The following is a 21,920-nucleotide window of genomic DNA, read 5'->3' on the forward strand; positions in this document are numbered from 1 at the left end:
TTTATAAGTGTATTTCAGAGGAAAGTGTTAAGGGCTGATTGTTTCAGGTGTCTGAAAGGTGCCTTAAGCAGGCAGACACTGCTCAGGCTCCTGTTTGTGTTTGCGTGACGAGGGGGTAGGAGCAATAGATAGGGACTGAAATCTGTACTTCTGGAGTACAGCAGCAGACAGCTTTGTTACAACCCTACCACTGCACTTCTTAATTGCACATGGACCAGGGGATAGCCAGTAACAGCGTACTAGAGACTCCTGCTGCGATATTGCAATATCCATGCAGGTAACCTTGTCTTCTGCCCTGCGTTGCCCACTTTGCCTGTTTTCTCCTGCCCCATGTCCTCTTCCCTTCCCCAGGTGTGGGGGCATGCTAGCTCCGTGGCATCTGTGGGCAGGAGGAGATGGAGGCAGCCTGTGCTCCCTCTTCCACCTTGAACTTGTACTGCTCCTCCTCCCTGCTGAAGTGCTAAAGCAAAACCAAACTGGTCTGCATGGGGTCTTGCGGATGCGAAGGGGGCACAGTTGTGTTGGTGGTACGGAGTTGCAGGCCCCAAGGGAGTGGAAGGACTTGCAGGTGCTGGTTTTTCTGTTGCATTGCAGCTTTGTTGCAGGGTGAAGGCACCAGCATCAAGGCTCAGCTCCTTTTCAGAGGAGACCAGAGGGAGCAGATGGCGCAGGAGGTCAGAGAGGGGAAAGGCCCTCCTTCACCCGAGCCTCTCACAAACCGTGCTCATCGCTGCCTGTGATATTGAATAACACCATGCTAGTTTCAAGTAGGATCACCTCTTGCTTGTGCAGCGTGTTGCAGAACACCTTTCTGGGGCTGCTTGTTGTTTGAACTTGAGCGCGCCGCTTGTAGCGGTGGCTCGGAGGTTCCCAAGCACCGCAGCAGGAGTACTTCGCTCCAGATGGCAGCCACTGGTGGGGCAGATCTGTGAAGATCTTTGCTCTCCTTGGACTCTTGCTAAAGGGATGACTTTCTGGTTAAAGTGGTGCTGCTGGATCAGCTTTGCTTATCGTTTTTGCATAGCGGTTGGGGGAAAAGTCGCTATAAAATCATAGCGAGAATGGACTCTGTTTAATGGGATGTTCTTTTGTAGCTCATCACAGTGTGTAGTGAGGGGCACGGTTACATTGCATGGGAAATTGAGTTGTAGAGAGCTGGAAAACTTTCTTCTTTAACTGGAGGGGGGAAAAAATAAGTAGTTAACACCACGGTTACAAGAAATTACTGGGAAATATTTATCTAAAGTGATGTGGAAGTGTGAATTAACATTCTCCCCTTCTTCTGCCTGCAGTCTGGAAGTGCATGGCCTTGTTGGAGCGGTATCCTAGAGCTGCCTCCTTTTAGGAGAGCTTTATTCAGGTGCTTCCATCCCCAAACTTCCATCTTTTCTCCTCCCCCAAGGAAGTGCTTGAACAACAAAATTGTGATGCTGGGGGGGACTCCCCAGCTGAATGTGTAGGGCTGGAAACGGAGCGAGCTTCTGCCCTTCCAGAAGGGAAAGTGTTTGGTATAAATCTGTTCATTTAACAGGATCCTCTACTCATTTACTCAAGTTTTGGCTTCCCTGAAGTTGCTCTCATAAATGAGGTCATGTCATACTGACTTTTATGAAACTGAGAGGCAGAGGAAGTGTGTGGAGACAGTCTCCTGAATAACATGCTGCTAAATGATATCCTGTTTTAAATCATTTCATATCCAAATTTAGAATGGCCTATACTGCAGGGGGAGGAGGGAAAAAAAGGCAAAGGGGAGCTGCAGCTAGAAAGTAATTTACCTGCACTCTTTACTTGAAGTGGTTGGTCCTTCTTGTACTGGGACAGGGGATTGGTCCCAGCAACCTCAAGTCTTTCTCCTTCTACTTTTGAGCAGACTGCACACCGTGTTGTTGTTAAGACACTGGCTTCAGGTTGTCTCCAAAAAGTGAAATGCTTTCTAAAAATATGAATCCATACTTATTTCTCTAACATTTCAAATCCTTTTTAGAAAGTAGCTTTTCAGATCTGCATTTTTCGGTGGTCTCAAGGGTAGATGGGCATCCTGAGGTCAAGGCAGCCTCCGAGGCTGTGGCCACTCGTTGGAGAACACTTTTTTTAATGAAATGCTTCCATCTGCTGCAGGACATGAGCACAGTGGATGTGACTGCTTCTTGCTTGCAGTCGGAGACCAGCAATACACTTGCTTTGGTCTCTTCACCCTTGCTGTTGAGAAGCATGGACCTGTTGGTGCGAGCTTGGCATGGCAAGGCAGCTCTGCTCGGGGACTGCAAGTGGGGGAGTCCGCAAAAAGGCTTGTGGGGAGGGTCGGGGGGAGCAAAGTCAGGAGTTGCCTCTAAAAAAGCACTGGAGATGATCTGGAAAATTCCTTTTTATTAAGAAACTTAAACCTTGCTGTACCGCGTGTACGTGTGCCAGCGATGAGTGCCAGTAGGTAACAGTCCCGTGATTCAATCTGCACATTCCCAGTTGCAGAGTGCAAGGTGGATTGGGGGAAAGTGGGAGCAGCGACTGACATCTTCCTGGTTTTTTTTTCCTTCTGATGGACTTTACTTGACTCTGATTTCAGTTACTTGTGTCTGGATGCAGCTCCCTCTAGAGTCCTCCCACGTTATTTCTGGGGAAGCCAGAAGGCTGTACACCGAGGGAAGCCAACCTCAGCAGCAAGTTTGCTGCCTCTACAAAGCTCAGGGCTCTTGCAAGCCTGGGAAACCAAACCTGAACTTCCCTGTACCACTGTGCACTCTGCTGGTTTTGAGCTAGCAGGAAGATTTTTATGCTGGTGGAAACTCTGTGTAGACTGTCTTCCAAGCTAGTAGCTGCATGCAGGCAGGATGGGATGTGTGATATTGTAGAGGTGCAGAAGTAATCACCACATGCAGGAGAACTTACTTACACATTAATCTTGCATATTGGTCTGCGTCTAAACCTTATGGAATTTCCCTGTCGTTTCTGACAACAACAATCCGTGCGGATCAGAACACTTAAAGGTTTCGTTGTAAGGCTGCGGGACAACCTCGAGGCGGCAAACTTGCGTTTGACTGCAGGTATTTAACGCATTTCTGAGGTGGGTTGCTGTAGCTGAGAAGCCTCTGCAAATCTTAAACTGCAGAGTTGTGTTGATTTCCTAAGAGCCAGAAAGTCAGGAGCTGGCTGTCCTCTGTGCCCACAACCCTGCTGAATAAAATACAAAAATGAAACTAGTGGCAAAAGTGAGAAGAGACTGGGTACCGCCACTTGTTAAGTAACGCAGAAAGATGCTGAACTTGCAGGAGGAAGGTTTGCCAGTCCTGCATGGGCAGAAGCTCCCCGATCTCTCTGGAACTCTTTGTTCCAGCAGGCTGCGTGTCTTACCCGTGGCTTTTATGCAGCACGGGCTGTCTTTCAGAAGAAACCTGGGGTAGTGTCGGGGCGGTTTGTGTGGTGGGGGGGGCGATGGAGAGGGGTGCTTGCAGGTCTGGGGGCTAAGGGCAGGGTTTAAGTTAAGGGCAGGTGGCCGGAATGGGGAGGAGCTGCGGGGCCCAGGGCGCTTTATCCCAATCCCATATTTTACCCAGCTCAGGCGAGGTGCGGCTGCGGGAGGAAGGATGCTGAGCGGTGCTGCCCTGCCCCTCCGCAGGGCGCTGCAGACTGACGGTTTCTCAGCTGCCTGGCCTCACGCTGCCCAAAAGCCCCGACCCTTTCTCTGTCTCCCACCACTCATCCTAAGCAGGGCAAGTGCCAAAATGTCCCCGAGGGCTTGCCTCCCTCCCAGGCTCTGACTGCAGCTTCCTCTCCTGAGAGCATGGCACGAAGTCTGGTGGCATGGAAGTGTTGTGTAACTCCAGAAAGGACTTGCTCAGCTGCTTTAAAAGGAGGCGATGACGCCAGAGCTCTGCTTCTTTCAGACCCACTGGCTGGCACAGCGACGGCCGAGCTCCCGAAGTGATGCGCTGTTACGGCTCGCCACGCTTTCTCCCCCGCTCTCCTTCCTCCTTCCCTTCAACTTATCACATATGTCGGGATACAACCCAGAAATCTTTCTGTGTGGCTAAAAAGCCCACGGCTGTGGCTCTGTGCTGTGTGTATGGATTTTTCCCAGGTTTTTTTTACCTGCTGCCACACGCTGGCTGTTCCGAAAGCTGCCACAAGTGTGAGTAGCAGCAGTGCAGGGGGAGCGGGGTCGGCGAGCAAGAAGCTGGACCAAGAATAACCCAAGTCCTCCCCGCTGAGCCCAAGCGTCCCGTTCCCTCCTGCCGTACTGATAGGCTTTGCAGGGCTGGAGGGGAGAATTGAGCTTTATTGGCCAGAAACCTACATTTCTCTTTATCACAAAGGAGCCTGGGAACCTCTGACAAAGGACGGTCGGGCTCACTTCTCGGGCAGGTTTTGTCCCTTCTTCCCCACGCTGTTTTCAGCTTTGTGCCCCACCTAGTCATTGCTAACAGCTACAGTATTCCACCCGCAACTTGCGAAACCATAATGAAACCACAAGGAAGCTAATTAGCGAATTTGTAACGTGGTGTTTTCCCTCTTGAACAGGTAAGGAGTGGCACAGTTGCTGTGCCAAGGTTGCCTGATGAAGCCGTGGTGAAGCCAAAGTCACAGTTCTCTGCTTTACGTTTCGTGCAGTGCCCCTTTTGTTTTCAGACGTACCAGGCAGGATGAAACGCTTCTGTGCTGAGTTTAAGCTATGCAAGGGCTCATTTTCGTTTTTTCTTAATTTATCTGGCGCTGTGCTGCTTTAATGACTGGTTAAATGAGATGCGTGTAACTGGCTGCTGGAAAAATAGAGGATTTGTGGCCAAGCAGCAGCGGCAGATCTGGAAGGAGAGGGAACCGTTCCGGTTAATTTACGGCTGTTCTTCAGCTCTGAAACACAGCACCACATCGCAGTTACTTAATTACTTTAAATTGTTGCGCTAGGCTTTATGGAAAACTGCAGAAATGAACTTTTATGAGGGATGAACCAGAGTTCATCATTTAGGTCAGACTTTTTGATACAATGCCTATTTTTATACCCAAATTAACACCCCAGATTTTATTTTGATGCGCCGTTTCTAACAGCAGCAGTTTGTGCTACAGGTGTTGAAAACGTCTTATTTGCGTTTTCTTCAGCATGCAGCTTACTGAGCGAGTCTGAAAAACAATTTAAGAATACAGAGACATTATTTTCACTTGCTAATGTGAAGAAAGGAACGAGACAGGAGAAGGCTGCAAGATAAATCTTTCGGGGCTAGGTGAGCAGCAATTCTTGTTTAATTCTGCCCAAACAAACTTTGTAATTTAAGTACCTGAGCTATTAAAAGCACTCTTTCAGTGACACTTGTGTACTTTCAGCTTGTGTTTGTCAGCGTTGCACTTAAATGAAAGTGGAATGGAGTTGAAGTGGTACAAAACCACCCTTTTACAACACAAATACCTCGCGGTGGCAACATAGCAAGCTACAGGAGGAGATGCAAAACAGTTTCTTGAAGGATATAACAAAAACACACGCGCTGGGATTGTAACTCAGTGGACTTTTTGAATAACCAGTTGATAAATACCTGATATAAATCCCCTGGCTCCGATAAGATGTGACTACTTCAACAGCTGTTTTGCTTCAGTACATTTCAGTTGGGTACATCTAGGCAGTCCTGGCACATCTGGGTGGTGAGGCTGGAGCAGGGCATGTTTTGTCACAGGGCTTCTGCGAAAAGCGTTTGCAGCATGCCCCGGTTCATCACTGTGCAGTTTAGGGTCGGGTTGCTGTGGCGTTATGTGCAACCGCTCCGCCCCCTTGTGATCTGGGGTTCCTTACGAAGAATAGGCTTAGGCAGCAAACAGAATAAACCAAGGTTTGTGTGGATACAAACAATCTCCCGTGTTCCCTGCCATACGGTTAGTGGCAGGAGGAACTTCCAGGTCCAGCTCCCCACGTGTGTAGGCAGATCTAGGTGTGAGTTTGAAACCTTGTGATTTTCGAGTGCTCAGGGGTGCTGATGCTGCGTTGGCTTGTCAGGTGGAGAAAAGCCATGCTCTGAAGTGCCTTTATCTTGGTGTTCTGTGAAAAATACAAATGTTAGAGTGATTGAAGCAGGGGAGTCTGCTGCGGCGCTGACTCGGGAACCTCTCAAGCAGCAGGAGTTGGCTGGCAAGCCCCTGGTGCGGTCCCTGTACCTCCCCAAGTCCTCGCCTGCGTGTGGGATAGCTGAGCCTGGAGCTGGGTGAGCTGTCAGGTGCTGGAGGGGAGGGAGCTCGTTCTTCCTGGTCTCACAGAAACGCTGCTCGGTGAGTGGGCTTATCGGATCGTTTTTATAAACGGGCCGTTTCTGGCAGACCCAGTTTGTGGCTGCGTGAGCACGTACCTGTGGTGGTGACGGTGGTGGCCTCAGCAGCGAGGCTGCTGCGAGCAGCAACAGTCATCTCTGGTTTGCGCCCTAAGGTAAAGGAAAATGTCTTTTTATTCCTCTGTGGAAAAGGGCAGGTGTGTGTTGTCTCTGATGCGATGAACTTCCATTTTCCCCGTGCTTGGTTGCCGCAACAAGCGTGCCCTGGAAAGCACCCAGCTGTATTTACACAAATACTCGTCTTTAAATCTTGCTTCCCAGTTCCATACATCTGCTAGCTCAGATGCTGAGGTCATGCTTGGTTGCTTATTCCAGCCCTACAAAGCTCATACAAGGCCTGCCGTGAGATCCTTGGCTGTGTACTTTTAATATATTTGTCCCTGTTTCTCCCCTTGATACACACGGTCTTTGTAAGAGCCGTGCCGACTGAGTCAGTGGCTGGTAGGAGCGCCGCACGTCGCGCTGCTCCGTCCCGCAGCTCCGCGGGTCTGTGCCAGGGCTGCTTGGACGCAGCCTGCTTCGGGCTGGGTGCACCCATGCTCGTTTTCTCCCCCTCCAGCTTGCCTCTTCCAAGCAAAGAGCTGCCTTCATCTGCAGACAGATGCTCACAGGAGCCAGCTGATTCACTGCGTGCCCGTCAGCCCGGGTTTGCTCTCCATTACCGCACGGGGTCTGCCTGCGAGGGGCGGCAGGCGAGGATGAAGGCTGGGCGGGGCACCCCCAGCTCTTAGGGGCACCCCCAGCTCTTAGGGGCACCCCCAGCTCTTAGGGGCACCCCCAGCTCTTAGGGGCACCCCCAGCTCTTAGTGCTCCTTTCCTCCTGTACCTGTCCTTCTGGTGCAGACGGGTGGTGGGCAGGAAGGCACACTCCGAATAAGCGTGTGCTCCACAAATTCCACACGTTCACGTCCTTAAAAACTTAGAAATGTCACCTGGAGTCCTTGTGCCGCACCGAGAGCCCTCTGCAGACACGCAGCTGATGTCGGAGCAGACTCTTTTGCCTATTATTGCGCAAACGAGTTCAAACTGCTCAGGTTTCGGGCTCAGCTGTCCCGGTTTCTTGCAAGCTAGCAGGCTTCGTGCAGACAGCTCGCAAAATCGCAGGTCCTGAGGTTGTTCTCAAAGCCAGAAGGCCGTGCTCTGTTTGCAACCCGTTCCCCCCTTTTCCTTCGGCGGCGCGGCGAAGCCTGGAGGCGCGGTGGCGATCCCTGGCTGTCCTGTTGTCTGTTGGGATTCCCCTTGCGCGGGGCCCCGCCGGAGCCTGGCTGGTTATGTAAGGATTTGTATTTTATTCTCAGCCTCGCTCCCTGCCACTAGTTGAACTGGCTCGCGGGCTGCATGAATGGGATCCGATCCCAACGGCACGCAGCTCTGCCGTTCGAGCCGGGGGAGAGGAGCGAGGCATCCCCCGCGCGCACCCTCTCCGCCGCCCTCCTCCCCTCCAAGCCCCGTTCCCTGGGCGCGCTGAGGGTGCTGCGGCCGGTCGGCATCGCCTCCCGGAGCCCACCCGGGCAGCGGCGGGGTCCCTGACGGAACGGCGGCCACCTGGGGCTGGGCTGTGGCGTTTGACTCAGCCAGGGAGGGGAGAGCGACAGTTTTTTCTTTAGCCTGAACGCCGGGCGTATTTAACCAGTTATGTAACGGTGACCCCGGTCCGTCTCCGCCGGGTTCGGGGCAGGTATATGCACGCCGCTTCCCAGCACGCCGGCTAAGTGGATTCGCGCACCGGGAGCTCTTCACCGAAGTTATTTTCAGAAACCTTAAGTGCAGGTTTCCCCGCCTGGACCCGGGACTGTTTTATCAGGAGGCATTTCCTGCCTGCGAGCTGAGCAGCCAGCGAGGGCGGATTTAGTGCTCGCCGGGCTGAGGGCAGAGATACCGAGTCGTCGGGAGCGACTGGAAACTTTTCCTGAAGACCCTGAGCCCAGAATATCCCGGGAGGGCCGGGAGCACACGGCCACGTTGAACAAGTGCCAGGGCAGAGGCGCGGGCAGAAGGCGGTGCACGGAGCAGCATGTTACTCCTGGATGAGTCCCAGCAGTTCCCAGGTAGGGCGCAGGTGTTTTGTTGTCCTTCTGCCTTCTCATCCCTCCTGCTTCCTGCAGTGCTCGTTGTGCCACCCCCTGCACTGGGGCGCCCCGCTCGATGGCTGGCACAGCACGCCAGGAGCTGAGGCTCGGGTTTTCGTTTCCTAACTACCAGGCTGCGATGGAAATGGGGGAATTTTCAGGGTCTTGGAGCGCTCGCTGATTTGATGGAGGGGACACGAGAAAGAAACTTATTTCTTTGTGCTTTGAGTTTTGAAGACTTCAGTGTTGTGACGGCCTGGGTCTGCCTGTTACCGTGTTTGCTGCTGTCAGATTATAATGCAGAAGTTTTTAGCAAGAGGCGAGGTAGTTGTTAATATCAGTAACATTTTATATCCAGTGTCCTCCCCCCCATCCCCTTCAGCTCTGTGTGTTTCCCCCAACAGCCCCCTTGAGAAGAGCTTTAAGAGCCCCTGGTGCCAGGGAAGCACTCGCTGAGCCGCTGACCAGGCGCTAGGCAGAGCTGGGCGTCTCGTTCCAGAGCACCTAATTGGTGCCAAACAGGCCAGGAGCCTTTTTTTCTTCCCTCCCATTAAACAGAAGAAGCTGGTCAAACCCTAGCCACGGTTTGGGGATGGCTGCCTCCCAGGTTGGTCGCTGATGGGAGGACGTCGTGTGTTGGAGAAGAAACTTCCTTTGGATTGGAAGAACTTCCTGTGCTTGTCGTTTAACTTGATACTTGGAGGTCAGGTACTTGCAGAAGCCGAGCTCTTCAGCCTCGCTCGTGGGGCTGGTACCTCCAAAGTTCGTGCTCTGAGGTCGTAGGCTGCTCAGAAGTGGTCCCCAGCAGTTCCAGTTTATTACAGAGCAGCTTTCACAGCGACGAGCCACGCAGTATTTGTTGTCCGTTAGCGGAGAGGTGAATTCTAGCAAAAATCCACTTTTCTCACTTTTTTATCCCTGGCTGTGGTGGCAGGACAAAGAAACTGATTCTGGGAGAGCGTGAGCTGCGAAAAGAGGAATTGCACTGCCAAAGGAGTGGGTAAACGAGGGGCCTGGGTGCAACGAGTGCCGTGTGTGACTCAGCAGGTAACGGGCATCCGAAGAGGACAGGAGGGGACGGTGCTGCTGGAAAAGGGACTGGAGGTCACGCAGGTGGAGGGAGAGCGCAAGGCTAGAGGCCTTCCGACGGGTTTTTTGGTATGGAAAGATATCTGGGGTCATTTGTGCAGGCATAAGAGCCCAAGATGCAAATGAGCTCATCCTCACGCAGCGTTGCTCTGGTCAGGTTTTCTCCCCCTGGGGGCCGGGACACTGCTGGGGTGTTCGGGGTACGAGCACTTGTGCGTGCGGTGCTGCGCGTCTGCAAGTCAGCAGCTCCGCTATTTGTGTTAGTGGCCGCTGGCAGGTAAATCGAGCAGAGGTTAGCTGGAGGTTACCTGACCCTGCCTGAGCAGAGGCTGTTGCCCTACAAGAAAAATGGCTTATTTAAAAAGAGCCTCGTCTCTCCCGCGCATCCTCGTATTCTTCTTTTCTGGCCAGAAAGATGGCTGTAGTTTGAGCAGCCTTACCGAGGAACTGGTGCTTGTTGCCTTTTTTACCCAGGGTGTAATGAGCTTAGCTTTTCGGGCTGTTCCCTGTTTTGGAGGGGGGTGTCCTTGTGACGCTGTGCCTTCGATTTGCGAAGGTCTGCTCGCCCTGAGCAACCTCGCAGCTCTTTGTCAAACTGCTTCGGCAGCACCCAAAGCAGCGCCGGTATTTTGAAAAGAAAAGCTCGATAGAAACAGATCGTTCTTTGAGTGATGGTGTTTCATCCTGGGCTTATTAGCTTTCTCCAGTGCTCTCGGTCACTTTTTTTGGCTGTGCTTGGTGGGAGAGGTGCCAGAGGAATGCGGTGGCACACAGGCTCAAACTCAACAAATTGCATTTTTCTCCCAAGCGATGCCTCCCTCATTAAACCAAGTCCTCAAAGCAATTTCAGGGGCATTTTTAGGAACTGAAGCAGCGAAGGACAACGCAGCTGAAGTTCCATGCTGCTACAGTTCTACAAGAAATATACAAGTTCGTTTTGTTTTTGTTTTCCGAGTAGGAAATCACATTTCAGGAGAGGACGGAGCACAGAGGAGGGAGCTGACACCTCGGGAGCTGCTCGGCACTGCTGTCTACCCCAGTCCTTTGCCGTAGTTTCCTCCTCTCCCAAACGGCCCTGCTGGTGGTTGAGGTCGGTGTGTGGAGCGCATCCTGGTCGTGTCCTCCTCTGCCCCGACGCAGAGCGCCAGCACCAGGTCTTAGTTTCTGGGAGCCTCCCCTCCCGTACCCCATTGCCATGAGCAAGAACAAAGCAGTGCGCAGACACGGGGATGCTTTGTGCTGGGGCGATGTCTCACGCAGCTCTTCTACGTTACGAGCACGTATCGGATGTCTTCTCTCCTCTCTGTTTTCCCAGCTCCTAAATGAAGCTGTGCTGAGGCCTTGGGGCAAAGATTAAAGTTCGGCGGCTTGTGCTCGGTGTTGGTTTGCCGTTTTGGTGGCCTTGGAAGCGTGTGGCAGCAGTAATCCCCTCCTTATTATTCCTCCGTGCTTTGAGGGTGTCCTGGTATAAGGCTAATACCACAATTCCCAGCTACCTAGGGCAAACTAATGCTTATGTAAGCATTGCATAATGCAAAACGCTTGCTCCTCGCTCGTCCTCTTTCCTTAGTCCCTGAAATTTGTGCCTCAGAAGAGTTCTGGTAACAGCTGGCCCGATCCACTGTGCTGGGAGCTCATCAAGCCCCCGGTTTGCATCTATTTTCCGAATGTGGGTGTGGGGGAGAAATGAGCTTTGTTACCTAAATCAGCGTTTATCCACCTTAGTAGGGAAAAAAAGTGATTCCTTTTTTTTGAAGAAGTTTCAAACTGTTCTGAAAACGAGCAAGGACTGAGGGTGAAATCCAGTTGCTTGCTGCCTACGTGTCTGTGGTTATGGGTTGTGGTTTTCCTAACCTGGCTGGCAGAACTACGTCCTGGGTTACTGGTTAACTGGGACAACCAGAACGGGGAGGTTTCAGCTCCCTCCTTCGTGCAGCTTGTTGAACGCTTTCCAGCTCTGGAGCCTGAGACACTTCCTGGCTCCCGTGCGTTAGATTTATGTAACTCAGTTGCTCTCCCATACACCCCCCCGCCGCGTAAAGGACAAATGTAACCCATCCCTGGTTCACTTGCTGCCTTACTGGGAGCATTTGCTGGCTTTGTTTCCCTGCCTTGGCTAATGCCTGAGAGAGGGAGGGCTCGTGAGGAGGCGGCGTTTTAGGTTTGAAGACTTTTCCTGGGGAAAAGTAATTCTGATTGCATACTGGAGAGAGAGATGCGAGGCAGGAGGTGTCCTGCGTTTCTCCAGCCCTTGCCCCCTCACGGCACTAGGAAAGCATCCCTCTGAAACCCCGCATCCCTCTGAAACCCCGCATCCCTCCTGGGAGCTCAGCCGAGCTGCCCAGGGGCGCGCGGTGCTCCGGGGCCGCCGGCAGCCTTTGCCCCGCGGTGCCGGGCTGGGGCAGCCACCCGCCACGGCCCTACCGGCGTTGTGTAAGTGCTGCTCGGCGTTTATGTAACCCGGGCCTCGGCGTGCGCGGCCGGAACGAGAGCTGCTGGGTGTCTGGGGCCTGGCTCTGCTTGCATAACCCCGGAGTTAGAAGATATATTGTCTGTCACCAGAGCTGGCTGCGTGAGGTTCCGTTCTGCCTCTCAGCTGGTTTCTCTCCCTTTTGGTTTTCGGGTTGCTTCTTTCTTTCCCCTGCTCTTCACTTTTGCTGGCTGAGGATTCCCTCGGGCAGGGAAAGGAGTTGCATTCTGCAGCACAAGCTCGCTGTAAACGGACACTGAAAGGCCACCAAGGGGGAGGGTGGGAAAGAGGGGCGTTTTCTTTTAAATTTCCCCATTGATTGGGGCTTACTCCCTGCAAAGAAGGAGCCTAAGGATGTGTCTGGGGTCTGTGTGCTTTTTGGTCGGGCTCCCTCTGTGTTTTCTGTGCCGCTGTTTGCTTCAGAGCTCATTTTGCACCTTCCCCCTCTATCCCCCCTGTCCTGGGCCGGGGTTCGAGGCAGCCTCTGACCTGCAGCCTGCGGGTGGAGTTCATGAACCCCCAGCACCGACCACTTTACAGACACCAAGAGCAATGCAAAATGTGCTCTTTGAACTTGAAGCGGTGCTGATTGTCACACCGTGGCAGTCTGTGTCTCGGTAGCGACAAGAACAAGCGGCTGAGCCCCAGCTAAAGCAGCAGCAGGAGTGAAGGCGCTGGAGCTGACGTGCGGTGGCAGGGGGACGCTCCTGCTGGCACAGAGCAGCACTGGGGCCAGGCACAAAGGTTCACTCGTGTCCGTGGAGCCGTGCAGCAGTGACTCAGCAGGACATCGACCTCACAGCCAGCCGCAGAGGGTGATGGTGGGAACAAGCCCACTCCTCCCCAGCAGCGTTTCATTGCGGTCAAAAGGGGCCAGAGCAGAGCCGTGGGCTGCCTGCCCCACAGGGACCAGCATCTCCCCACATCCTCAGCCCTGGTAAGGTGAGGACAGCCCCGGGTGGCACCCAGACAAGCACAGCGCACACACAGCTGGTGCAGACCAGAGGCTGGGTGCTGGCTCTTGTGCCCTCGGTGGGAGAGGACCGAGGGGTGTTCAGCTGGCGGGGCCGAGCGGGTGCCGCTGGCGCGGGGGGGTAGGTGTGCCGGCTTATATAATGCTTACATAATTAGTGCTTTGTTAAGCAGTTGTGGCTGGGAGGGGCGGCCTGCTGCTGCTGAAGTCTGAGCGCAATTATTTTCCAAGGAGAACAAAGTCTCGCTGCTAATTAGCTGCCCTGATAGCAGCGGCAGGGGGTGGCACAGCCCCGAGCCTCCTGAAGAGCCATGTCCTGCGGAGGGGCAGCTTTCCCAGGGCTCCAGGAGGAAGGAAGTGGGTGTTGGTGTGTGCAGAGCCCCAGGAGGGCATTCTGTGGCTCTGGTGGGTGTTACAGCAGGTAGGGCCTGAAGGAAGGCAGCCTGGGCTTCCCCCCCCACTCTCCCCTGCGCTGTCCTTGAGCGGTTTCACAAGGAGTTTCCTGCTTCCAGCCAGCGTCCTGGAAGTGTTTCCATCGTGCCGCCTCTGGGAGAGGTGCTCTGTGCAGACACCTTTCCTCCCTTCTTGCATGGCACCCACACAGCAGCCACACCGGTTGCATGCAGAGAATATTCTGAAAATCTTCGTTTATTTTCCCCTTCAGCCAAGTACAGGATGAGCCAGAACACTCCGCTGCCGGCCTCCGAGATGCCCGCTGTGCTGCCGCCGAGCACCGGCATCACCTCCGCTCCCCTCCAGTGCCCAGCGCGCAGGGAAAACGCCAGCTAACCGTGGAGAGGATCTCCCAGCACGGCAGTGCCTTTGTGGTCAGGCCGGCTCCGTGGAGCCACCTCTGCAGCCCTTGGCACAGCTGTAGTTCAGTGTGTCAGCGACTGCAAGCGTTGCAGCTGGAGCTGCGCAACGAGGCTTTCGTGTCCCGTCACTCAGCACTCCTCCCATTCATGCTCAGTGCTGGCTACAGTAGTACTCCCTAAGTTCCTAGAATGCCTGCACTAGCATACAACTGCTCCTTGCTCTTTACGTGGCCAGGAGACAGCTCCCAAAGCAAGAATTGTCTTCCCTCCGCTCTGCACGCAGCCGCCAGCCTCGCCATGTGTGCACAGCCCTGTCCTCAGGGTAGGAACTGAGGCTCAGGCTCAGCGATGTGGCGCTATGTAGTACCGTGAATTCCTGCAACGAAATGATTTTCAAGTCAAACAAGGGGCTGCTTTGCAGCAGGACGCCTTCCCTGCAGTTACCGGGGTTGTGCTGGCAGGACGCTGGCTTCCCAGGAGGAGGGCGAACCTCTGGTGAGCTGCATTAGCTAGCCAGAGGTGGGGTGGTGAAGAAGTCATTGTCTTCCTCGGTGGTGGTGTGTGCCAAGGGGACGGTGCAGCAGCCTCAGGTTGGGAACCCTTGGGTCTTATCCTGCGTGGCAGTTTCTGTACTCCTAGTGAGGTCTGACTGTCCCTAGCCCTGTGGATATTTACTGGTGTGCGCATTGATACCCGGCCTTCCTGAGGCTTGCCACGGGGTGTGGATACTGGATGCAGACACATCCCTGCTTCTCACACACCTCGGTGTCAGGAGAGGACTCAGGTTACTTACAGAAATCTCGTTCCTCAAAAAAAAAAGGTACCTGATGCTCCAGGACGCTTGGCAGTGACCTGAGCCCCCTCGCAGAGCAGACAGTGTGTGGTGGGAGCAAGTCGGCGCTGAACCAAAGGTGCTGGAGACTATCCTGCAGGCCGTGTGCCGTGCTCTCTTATGTGAAGCTTGAAAGAATTCTGCAAGGAGGAGGTGGCAACCTGAGGTTTTTTAGCCCAGGTGCAATAGGAAATGCCCTGGGATGGGACAGATCTCTGTCTGTGTTGTGCCGTGAGTCACACCTGTGTGCAGTGTTCGGGGGCAGCTGAGAGCCATACTGCCCGGGGAGCCCCCGAAGCAGCGCTGCACAGAGCCGTCACGGCTTTTCCTTACAGAAACTCCTCAACTGCAACACACGAGAGGCAGCCGAGAAGCCAAACACTTCCCCCTGCTTCTGCGTGCAGCTGGAGGGGTGGTGGCTGCTGCTGCTTAGCGAGACAGAAATTCAGCAACCCCTGGGCCGCAGCACGGACCGGCACCGTGCCGTGATCAGGGCGGCTGGGTTTTGGTAGCGCAGGCTAAGCCTCCAGCGTGCCGGAGGAAGGATCGTCGTGCGCAGCAGCACAGGCACCCACCTGCTGGACTTCCTCCCGGCGCTCAGCACCCAGGGCCTTCAGACCTACAAAGGGGTTGCGTCCTTGTCGGCAACCGCAGCTGGCCTGTGCCCGGTGAGTGGGGCTGGTGGCCCTGTGCAGGGCTCTGCCGGGGTGTTCCCTGCCGGCTGGTGGCAGGGAGGCTCCCAGCGAGGTGACGGGATGGCTGCCCGTGTCTTCCCGGAGTGTGCTTACAGCTTCAGCCTCGGCAGGGAAGTGTCAGTGTGCGAGCACGGCCGGTGAGTTGTAGCGGTGTGAAAAAGCTACCTGTGTAGCCATGTCGGAGCGTGCTGAGCTCCTGTTACAAAACCATAACCGCGTTGCTGTTGCAGAGGAGGCTTGGCAGAAGCGGGGCAGGAATTACTTCAATCGATCACCTGACGAGACCTGTTCTGCGAGGCCGTTCCCATGCTCCATCCATCCCAAGGAGCAAACCCGTTCCTCGTACAGCAGTCTGTGCGCACCTATCGTTTCTTAACACGTTTCTGTTCCACTGTGGGTGCCAGCTCGGAGCTCCCCACGTCGGAGCGCAGCCACGTGCCTGCAGCAGGAGCCTCGCCGCTCAGCCGCGGGCAGCGTTGTGCTGTGCACGCAGCCGGGAGCTGAACACAAAACAGCAGCAGAACAATTCCTGCTCGGAGCTGCCAGCTCCCGTCAGGTGGGAGCTGTGGCACGGTCAGACAGAAGCAGCTCGTGGTGATTTTACCGCTGTGCTGTGACAAACAGCGTTGTCATTGTGGCAAGGCGGGGACCAGCCTCGGGAGGACGGCTGAAGCCCACTGCTGGATTGGCAGGACGTTCGGGGGTGTTGCTGGTGAAGAAGAGATCTTGGTGTCCACACGCTCACATGCTGGGAACGTAGCTGGATGTGACTGTGTGCCCCCCGCCCCAGGACTTGCCTTTGCGGGGCTGTGGTGAATGAGGGTCTGCACCCAGGACAACACACATTTGGCACCAGATCTTAGGCTTCGGTTGAGAATTACCTTGTAAAAACAAAACAAAAAAAAACAGATCCGGCCATGTGTACCTTGACCAGAGTCTGTGTTGCAAGTGAGTAAGGGGAAAGAAAAGGCGAAGTGCAGAGGTGGGATGGGTGTGCGTAGAGTTCGGGTGACAGGCGTGAAAACATACGGAGGAGGCACGCGGTGCCTCTGGGCTGCCGAGCCCCTGGGGTTTGCTGGCATCACCCCTGTCCCGAAGGCACCCTTTGTGCACGGCGCGGGCACAGTCGCTGTCAGAGGAGGTGATGTGGGTGACTGCCAGGGCGTGGGGAGCCTCCATCTCCCAGCCAAACCTGACTTTGTGCTCCCCCTGACTCAGCAAGGTCCCCTGGGCCCGCGGTGAGATGGCAGCGGTGTAACCGCGGCAGTGTTTGTCTCTGGGACTGTCGCTGGTTTAATGACTCATCCTGGAGAATGCGATCATGTGCACAGCCTCCCTGCTTCCCTTTGCCCTATTTCATCCGATCTTTTGATCTAGTTGCATAACCGCGAGGCAGAAGGGATGGGGGGGGGGGGAAGGAAACGGCGCTGAGGGACTGCAGGTAATGTGACCACAGGGTGTCTGCAGCTCAAATAGCAGAGCTCTTGTCTGGGAAGCCTCGGAAACTGGGTTTGTTCCCAGCACAGCCTGAGAGGGAGCGTGATGCTCGGTGCCTGAGCCGCTGCCTCGAGGAGGGGATCCAAGACGGCGGGGTAGGAGAGCTGCCTTGGCTGGGGCAGCGACTGCCTCTGCCTCCTGTCTTCACACCACAGCTTGTCTCCTTTCATCGGGAGCTCCGTGTCCTCATGCAAGCTGTGGCTCCCTGCTTTCCTAGCACACGTAGGACCTGCAGGTACCGACACTCACAAAAACGTTTGAGCTGCTCCTGCTGGCTTTGGCCCTGGGAGAGGCGAGCGCAGACGTCCTAGCTGGGCTCCGACCTGGGCTCCGAGCCGGCGCTGGGGCATGGCTGGGGGGATGTCTGGAGAGGGAGCTGCCAAGCTGGTGCTTTTTGACCACGGTGGATCTAGTTCTTGTCAAGTCAAATTCGAGAGGTGATGTTAGTGATAAGGTTAATTCAAACAGACGTGTGTCTGTGGGGCCGTAGGGGTGCCTGCAGAGTGCTTTGCAGAAGCATCCTTCACTTAAGCTCTCGCCTCTTGCAGAAGGGATACTTTTTGTCTCCGGATCCCATGGCATCACAATACGGTGCTTGTTGGTTCAGCATTACTTCTTCCTCTGCTGCATTTTTCTGCGCTGATGTCTTCTTTCCCTTTTTTCTTCAAAGTTCTGTCTAAGTGTCACTTCATTTCAGTCGTTAGCTCATAGACGTACTGCGAGCAAGAAAGCTGGTTGTGAGATGAGGTTCTCTGTCAGACACAAGGGGACGAGATGCTTCAAAGGAGCTATTACGAGGCTTGTCAGAAACAGTTTACTTCAAGGGAAGCTTTCAAACAGAAACATTTCTGTGCTCTGCAAGCATGAGCTTGGTCACTGGCAGCCTGTTGAAGCAGCGCACGGAACAAGGTGTCATTTCACATGGTGCTTTAAGACTGAAGTCAACTGTTAACGCAAGCCTGAAAATAGGAGAAGTCAGGGAAAAAGAAGTGTGCTTTATAAAACAGAAAGAGAATTGTCACTTTCTTTTTTTAAAAGCTTGCCAGAAGGTAGCATTTAAATCCTGAGAGCGGAGTCTGGTGGTAAAAGCTTTGAACTGCCTCCTGGGCCGTGACCCAGTGTTGGAACCAGATAACCCCGTGAGCGCTGTGTTCTGTTAGCTTGGAAGATGGCTACAGAGGAGCCGTGTGAACGGACGTTTCTGTCCCACCTAAATGTTGGGAAACAAAGAAAGAGATCCGAGTTGCTTTCTCTTCTGTTTTTCAGTGGGAGCTCATCTGATCCCTGAAAGAAAACGGGCACTTAAGTCAGCAAGTGCTCTGTGTGGACTGAAATAATCTTGCCCAGTTTCCTTGTAAGGACACTTTGGGACCGTTAGTGTAGTCTTGGCTTTTGCTGGCAACAGACCCTTTGGCGCAGAACTTACCAACACTCTGACACCATCAGAAGGGACCCCGGTTTTGACCCAAGTGGGTTCCCATTCAGCTTAAATCCTGGTGAACACTCATGTAAAAGGCAGCTGACAGTTCTCCGCACGTTGTAACCTCCTTGTCTTTGCAGACCAACCCCAAGAAGCCGTGTTCAGCAGTGACCATGTTGAACATGCGGAGGATGGAGAATGGCAGCGCTCTACTTCAACTACCTCATCTCAGAGTGAGCGGGCAGAGCAACTCTTGCAGAACCAGCACAAGAGCCTGGCCTCTGAGGACACCAAAAAGAAGAGGGCTCAGAAACCCTCTCACATGCGGAGGAACATAAGGTAAGCATCAGGACAGAAAGCAGTAGGGTGCTATGTAGCCTTTTGGGTCGAAAGGGAGTCTGTGGGCTTTTCTTCTAAGCTACATTTTGCTGCTCTTGGCAAACCAGATGGCTTTTCTTTTCCAAAACCCTTGGATCTCACCAGTGGGAGTAGTCTGTTCTCAGTCTGGAGTGCTGCATGTGGGTGCAGACTTGTTTGGTATTTTCAGAAGAGTAAATTATTTGGTTATGGAATATATTTCAAAAAAATGTGTATTTGCTGCTGTTTAATAATGATGGTGCAATTTTTCAGTTAGATGTCTTAAGTAAATAGCGAGTTTCGGATGTGTGTGTGTGATTTCTGCTGATGAGGATCGTATTGCAGACAGCCTAAAATATACCCTTTCCTCTGTCCTGGGTACTTGTTCCCAGGAATGCTCGTGCTGCGACTGGCAAATTGCTGGAAATTAATTTCTCCTGAATTTTGAAAAGTAGAAATTGAGTGTGCAAGTCACCACATACATTCTGGGACAGCTTCTAAGGTAGTAATTCACCATGAAAGTTTGTTCAAGAGGACCTAAAAGGCTTAGAGCAGGGACTCTTGAGGCAGCAAGTGGCTCATTTTCATGGTATGTAAGGCACTGGTAGTCTTTGGCTCATATTTCAGCTTGGGCACTTGATGGACTTTCTTGAAGTTGAAGGAGTGAGCGTTGAGTAAGCCTTGGAGTCTGAGACTTTGTTAGGATGGAGGAGATTGTCCCTTCAGTGTAGGCTTGGTGGGATTGAAAGGCTGGCTTGAGGGAGCTAGATTTTTACCACTGCTTGTGTTGTGCCTCTTCTGGCAAAAGAGCCTTCATTTCCAGTGCTGCAAATCTGAAACTGAGAGTGAAACTGAAAAGAAGGAAAAGGAACTTCCAGAAGTATGGAAATTACCTGTAAAAGTAAGTTGCTTTGAGAACAGCCTTTGAAACAATTGTGTTGAAGCTATGAGAGGTTCTAGTTCCTGAAAACACTGAGGCAGATGAAAATCAGGGTGAGGACTCTGGGGGAACGGATGCTTTTTCACAGAATCATAGAATGGCTCAGGTTGGAAGGGACCTTAAAGACCATCTAGTTCCAGCCCCCCTAGCATGGGCAGGGACACCACCCACTAGATCAGGTTGCTCAGGGCCTCACCCAACCTGGCCTTGAACACCTCCAGGGAAGGGGCATCCACTGCTGCTCTGGGCGTAGCTCTTTTCTCCTCATATGTCTTCTTTGCATGACTTTTTGCCTTTTCTATTTATAAACTCTATGGCAATAAATAACATCCGGTCAGATAGAGCTAGTCCCTGCTGACCTAACTCCAGTATATACTTATCCATGCACTTTTTTCCTCCTTTCATTATTTTCCATGTCAAACTTCTGTCTTTTCCTTGAGTGGCAGTAGTGATGCCTGTAGCTGGGAAGCACAGTCTTGAAAAAGCTGTGAAATCAGTCTGTAGCTTTTGGCTATGTGCTGTTTGTAGTCTGTGTAGCTGACAGATTACCTGGAGCTTGTCAGTCGTCTTTTAAGCCAGCTGTGCAGCCCTTCATGTTTCTTGTTGTTTCGGTGGGTGCTGTTTGTTTTTGGAGGACTGTAAGTGTAACCAAGACATTTCTGTTTGCTTGTGCGTTCAGAAAGCTGTTGCGTGAGGACCAACTAGAAGCCGTGACAAAAGCAGCCCAGCAGGAAGAGTTGGAGAGAAGGAAGCGGCTAGAGCAGCAGCGGAAGGATTACCCAGCCACTATCCCAACCGTACCCCTAGAGTTTCTTCCTGGTAAGCAGTGGGAAATGCCACCTGAAGCAAGATTTTTAAGGGTAGGAGCTGACTGAAGAAGGAGGTAGTCTGCCAATGCTGTGCTTGCACTTGCAAGTGTAAATGCTTGAAATGGTAATTTGGAACAACTTGTGGCTTGGTAGTGCAGCCAGTTCCACTTCTGAGCTTGTTCTGAATCAAAATGCTGTGGCTGTATGGTGGAAGTTGCCAGGAAGCTTTTGTTGAAGACATTTTGACCAGTTAATTGTGTGTGAGCAGGATGCTGGAATCATAGAATCATAGAATCACAGAATGGTTTGGGTTGGAAGGGACCTCAAAGACCATCTAATTCCAACCCCCCTGTGATGGCAGGGATGCCTCCCATCGGCTCAGGCTGCCCCAAACCCCATCCAGCCTGGCCTTGAACACTTACAGGGATGGGGCATCCACAGCTGCTCTGGGCAGCCTGTTCTGGTGCCTCACCACCCTCTGAGTAAAGAATTTCTTCCTTATATCTAATCTAAATTTCCTCTCTTTTAGTTTAAAGCCATTACCCCTTATCCTATGACTAGACCCCCTGACAAAGAGCACCTCCCCAGCTTTCCTGTAGCTCCCTTTAGGCACTGGAAGACCACTGCAAGGCCTCCCCAGGGCCTTCCCCAGGCTGAACAACCCCAGCTCTCTCAGCCTGTCTTCATAGGAGAGGTGCTCCGGTCCCTTGATCATCTCCGTGGCCTCCTCTGGACTTGTTTTAATACTTCTGTATCCTTCTGGTGCTGGGGGCCCAGAGCTGAGCGCAGGCTCCAGGTGGGGTCTCACAAGAGCAGAGCAGAGGGGGAGCATCCCCTCCCTCGCCCTGCTGCCCACGCTGCTTTTGGCTCAGCCCAGGACAGGGCTGGCTTTCTGGGCTGCAAGCGTGCATTCCTGGCTCATGTCAAGTTTCTCAACAACCAGCACCCCCAGGTCCTTCTCCTCAGGGCTGTTCTCAATCCATTCTCCACCCAGCCTGTGTCTGTGCTTGGGATTGCCCCAGCCCAGATGCGGGACCTTGTATTTGCTGGAACAGGTCTCTCTTATCTTTCCAGCTGCTATGGAAGCTTCAACTAATTTGACAGAAACACCATATCCTTGATACATATCGTGTTTGTTCTGAGGGTGGTCTGGTAATAAATGGATCTGGTGCTGGGGACAGTGGAACAATAGACTGGGTGCACTTAGCTTCATACATAGCCATATTCTTTTGTTCATGTTTTGACAAGCAGCGAAATAGCAGGCAACATAAATAGTTAAGCATCACCCTTCTCTTCCAGCAATGGGAGTGACCTCAGTAACCGTATGTCAGGACACAGTTCCACAATGTCATCTTGTGCTGCCTTCTAACCTGGGTAGTTCCAATGATTTTATGCCTCAGCCTCTCAGATGGGTGTGTGAGGGCAGAGGAGTGCAACTGCAAGTTATGTCGGTGGTCTAGGAGTTCCTGAGTAGGCTTTACCTCATGGGAAATGTGTAACCTCCTTTAAGTGTAAGAGTTAAAAATATTTTGCATTAAAAAAAAAATAAAAAACAGGAGCTACTTAAAATACTTTAAGTGTTGGGGAGTAGGTTGTAGCCCCAGAAGGACGTGGTTGCTTGCTGAGTCACTGCCATGGTTCGAATTTGGCCC

The 21,920-nt window shown here is 53.0% G+C and overlaps 1 protein-coding gene across 4 annotated transcripts in view; it reads left to right on the plus strand.

Moving 5' to 3' along the window:
• Positions 1–21,920, plus strand: part of RAD54L2 (RAD54 like 2) — a 64,695-nt gene that overhangs the window by 24,995 nt on the left and 17,780 nt on the right. For 3 of the 4 annotated variants that reach the window (XM_035337629.1, XM_035337631.1, XM_035337628.1), the window contains exons 3-4: positions 18,303–18,501; positions 20,139–20,278. In XM_035337629.1, coding sequence (XP_035193520.1) covers positions 18,303–18,501; positions 20,139–20,278 — 339 coding nt within the window. Of the gene's footprint in view, positions 1–8,090; positions 8,351–18,302; positions 18,502–20,138; positions 20,279–21,920 lie in introns of those variants that run through there. The other variant, XM_035337630.1, reaches the window with a different exon arrangement.

Source organism: Oxyura jamaicensis, chromosome 12 (genome assembly GCF_011077185.1).
Source record: "Oxyura jamaicensis isolate SHBP4307 breed ruddy duck chromosome 12, BPBGC_Ojam_1.0, whole genome shotgun sequence".
Taxonomy (NCBI): domain Eukaryota; kingdom Metazoa; phylum Chordata; class Aves; order Anseriformes; family Anatidae; genus Oxyura; species Oxyura jamaicensis.